Genomic DNA, 3434 nt, shown 5'->3' with positions numbered 1-3434 from the left:
TGTGTGTGTGTGTGTGTGTGTGTGTGTGTGTGTGTGTGTGTGTAAATACAACCATGTATTTCCTTTGTAAATATTATATGAATACGTTCTGGTATTTTTTCCATTGTTTTTCCTAGGTCTAAATGCTGTTCCCTACTTCGGAAACAAAATCGAACTCAGGAAAATTTTATGCACAAAGAAACTCGAATGGAATATTATAAAGTAATTGCTAATAACTGTCATTAATTGCTACAACAATAACTCATAAATGGACAAGAAATAAACAAAACATTGTGTCCCATTCATAAACGATGCCGCTATCAAGCGGAATATTTCTAGGGGACTCCCTCCCCCTTTGTTCAACGTTGTCTTCATTATATGGACAATATCTCGATGATCCACGAAGTTACCTTCCTGCTCTATGTTATCAACCGTCGGCCGGTTTCGGCAATCCTGGGTTTTCGTTTGGTGTGCTGACTGATCCAGAAAAACGAGAACATCACCAGAAGCCGCCTTATTCTTACATTGCCCTTATAGCAATGGCGATCAAAAATGCACCCGATCGAAAGATTACGCTGAATGGAATTTACCAATTTATTATGGAACGTTTCCCGTACTACCATGACAACAAGCAGGGTTGGCAGAATTCGATCCGTCACAACCTGAGTTTAAACGATTGCTTTGTCAAAGTAGCACGGGAAAAGGGAAAACCTGGGAAAGGTAGCTACTGGACCCTGGATCTAAACTGTGAAGAAATGTTTGAGAATGGTAATTACAGGCGAAGAAAACGGCGGGTAAAATCGTGTGTAAAACATCCCCCGAACCAACAGAACCCCCAGCAACACACTTCTCCACAACAACAACACCAGCATCAGCAAAATAAATCTCAAACACCTCAAAGTGATTCTTCATTGCAAACAGATGTACCATTGTTGCTGTTAAGATCTTCATCATTACCCTCATCTCATTCGTCGCAACCATCTTCTTCTGTCTGTTGTTCCTTAGAAAACAGACTCCAATGTTCAGAGCCTATATCTAAGCTAAATTCAGCCTCTGATGTTGGTTGTAACGAGAATAGTAACGAAGGTGGTTGTGATTTTGTTGGTTGTGAAGCAATATCCGATAAACTCAGAATGTCGTCTGCATCGTCTGTTCATAAAAATCATTTATTTAATCCCATGAAGCCGGTTTCGATTGATACAACATCGTTGTCCTCCTCAAACTCATTAGCTTATTCTTCTATGTCACCATCTCCATCCTCTTCGCCATGCTCACATATCAGTTCGCCTTCTCCAATTAGTCCAACAAATTCCCCTGACCAGTGGGCTTCCTCAACGTCGAATTTTAATCGTTATCTACAACAGCAACGTCTACACCAAACACATCACCGACGCCGTGAAGAGAAAGATAGAAAAGAGAAGATTCACCTAAAACAAGAAGAGATGCAATCAACCAAAATGGAAAATAATTCAACGGAGCAGACGATGTCTAAGTTGTCCAATAATCTTCGGACATCCCAGCAGGAAATACCAACGTCCACTTCGCCAAGCATAGAAGCAGTAGAAACATCTCAGATATCGACACCTGCACCTGATTCTCCGGGTATTCAATGCAGACTCACAAACAGCCAACCGCCGCCACTAAGTGATAGAGCTGATGAGTGTCACTCGAGTCACGTGACACCTCATGCAAGGCATTCTTTTCAGACAACTAACCATCATCGACTGCTGCAGAAATCGATGGAAGGTGGAAATTGCTTTGAAAATTCTAATAACCTCACGCCAACCAATACTTCCTCTGAGCAACAGCAATTACACGAACAACGACAGCAACCAGATCAACAACAGCAACAACAACAAATAAAAAATAGGAGAAACAATGAAAGAAACAATAATATAAACGAAGATAGTTATTCTAATGAGAAAATGGACGCTGAAGAAGAAAGTGACGATAGGATTAATTTACAAAATAAAGCGTATCCTGAGCATTGTAGTATGAGTAATAACTTGAACGGAATTAATGTCGATGGTGCCTTACCTATCTGCCCGACCAGTGCAGACAACGATTCAGAAAATGGTGAAGTAAGAGGTTCTACATTTCAGGCATCTATGGGATATTTCTGCTCAAAGGAAATTAGAACGAATGGGCGAAATATTTCGAAAAGGAGGACTTTGAAAACATTTAGTATTGATAGTATTATTGGTCAAAATACGGAGGAAATAAATTCTAAAAGTTTCTCTGATCCGATATCAGTTCCTTTCTTGGATTCCATGGATAAAACAGACAGTAGGATTACGAAAGATGACACCTGTAACAGTCGTTGCTGGTGTCAAGGTGATATATCCGAAGAACACATGAGACAGGGAAATGGTGATGAGTCTGTGAATCTACAAAGAACATCTTTGGCGGGACCAAGACATAAAAGAGACATTGAACAGAAACAATATGAAGCAATGTTTAATAACGATCATCGTAGTATTTTAAATTGCAACAGAAACCATGATAGCGATGGTGTTGATATCACTGCGAGTGACGTCAATGATAACAAAAAAGAATGTGATGGCAAAAATAAAAGAAAAGCATGTGGATGCTGTGAAAAGATTCATTGTATCAGCTCGCGATGCTATGAATTGCACATGCATTATCACGTCGATTCTGACAGAAGTAAGTCTTGCAACCAGGTGAAATCTTCAAGTGCCGCAGAGAGTGCACAGATGTCCAAGACAAATTATGCTAACAGAAAGAATAATGTCAAACAGCTGGACGGAAGTGACCAGGAGACAAACGGAGAGATGACCGTCGATATAAAAGATAACAAGACAGATATCTTTGACAAAATCCCAAGTCCACCACCCAAAATTGTTGATCTAGCTTTATCTAAACCTATAAGTTTCTCTTCGCGGCTGACCACTGAACTAAACAATAACCGGTGCCGAGTGCCGTCTTTTGAATTTGCGTCTGCTTTCTCCATGGCACCCTCTGTACATTTGCCGTTTCATTCGAGCTCGGCCAACGTGACAAGTAATTCAGCCATGTCGTCACATATGGAACGCATATTTGCTCTACGAGCATGCCATGCTCCCTTACAGCCAAGTTTTAATTTCCAACCTCAGAATGCCTTTGGAAACATAACGCCACTTTTGTTCCAGTATTCCACCAGTGCAGCAGCAGCGGCAACAGCAGCAGCAGCCGCAGCAGCATCTGCTTCCACCTCCCCAGCTTTGACCAACGGTGCATCGTATCCATTTAGGTTTCCACTTTCACTGGACACTAAAAACTGGTCACTTGGCTCAGATTTTTTACGGAGAAGTGGTCAGCCACTTTAGACCAAACCTAAAAGAACTTCACTTCATCTGATGAAGACATTATACAGACAGTCGTCATTCTATACATATAAATATATATACATACATATCCATACAAATATACATATGTACATAAATTCACACCTATAT

At 40.6% G+C, this 3434-nt stretch overlaps 1 protein-coding gene across 1 annotated transcript in view; it reads left to right on the top strand.

Moving 5' to 3' along the window:
- The window catches only part of LOC106879807 (uncharacterized protein DDB_G0283357), a 9084-nt gene extending 5663 nt beyond the window's left edge, over positions 1–3421 (top strand). The window contains exon 2 of the mRNA XM_014929515.2: positions 117–3421. Coding sequence (XP_014785001.1) covers positions 291–3305 — 3015 coding nt within the window. The 5' untranslated portion in view covers positions 117–290 and the 3' untranslated portion in view covers positions 3306–3421. The remainder of the gene's footprint in view (positions 1–116) is intronic.
- Positions 3422–3434: the final 13 nt, after the last annotated feature.

Source organism: Octopus bimaculoides, chromosome 20 (assembly GCF_001194135.2).
Source record: "Octopus bimaculoides isolate UCB-OBI-ISO-001 chromosome 20, ASM119413v2, whole genome shotgun sequence".
NCBI lineage: Eukaryota > Metazoa > Mollusca > Cephalopoda > Octopoda > Octopodidae > Octopus > Octopus bimaculoides.
This window is presented reverse-complemented; position numbering and strand designations above follow the sequence as displayed.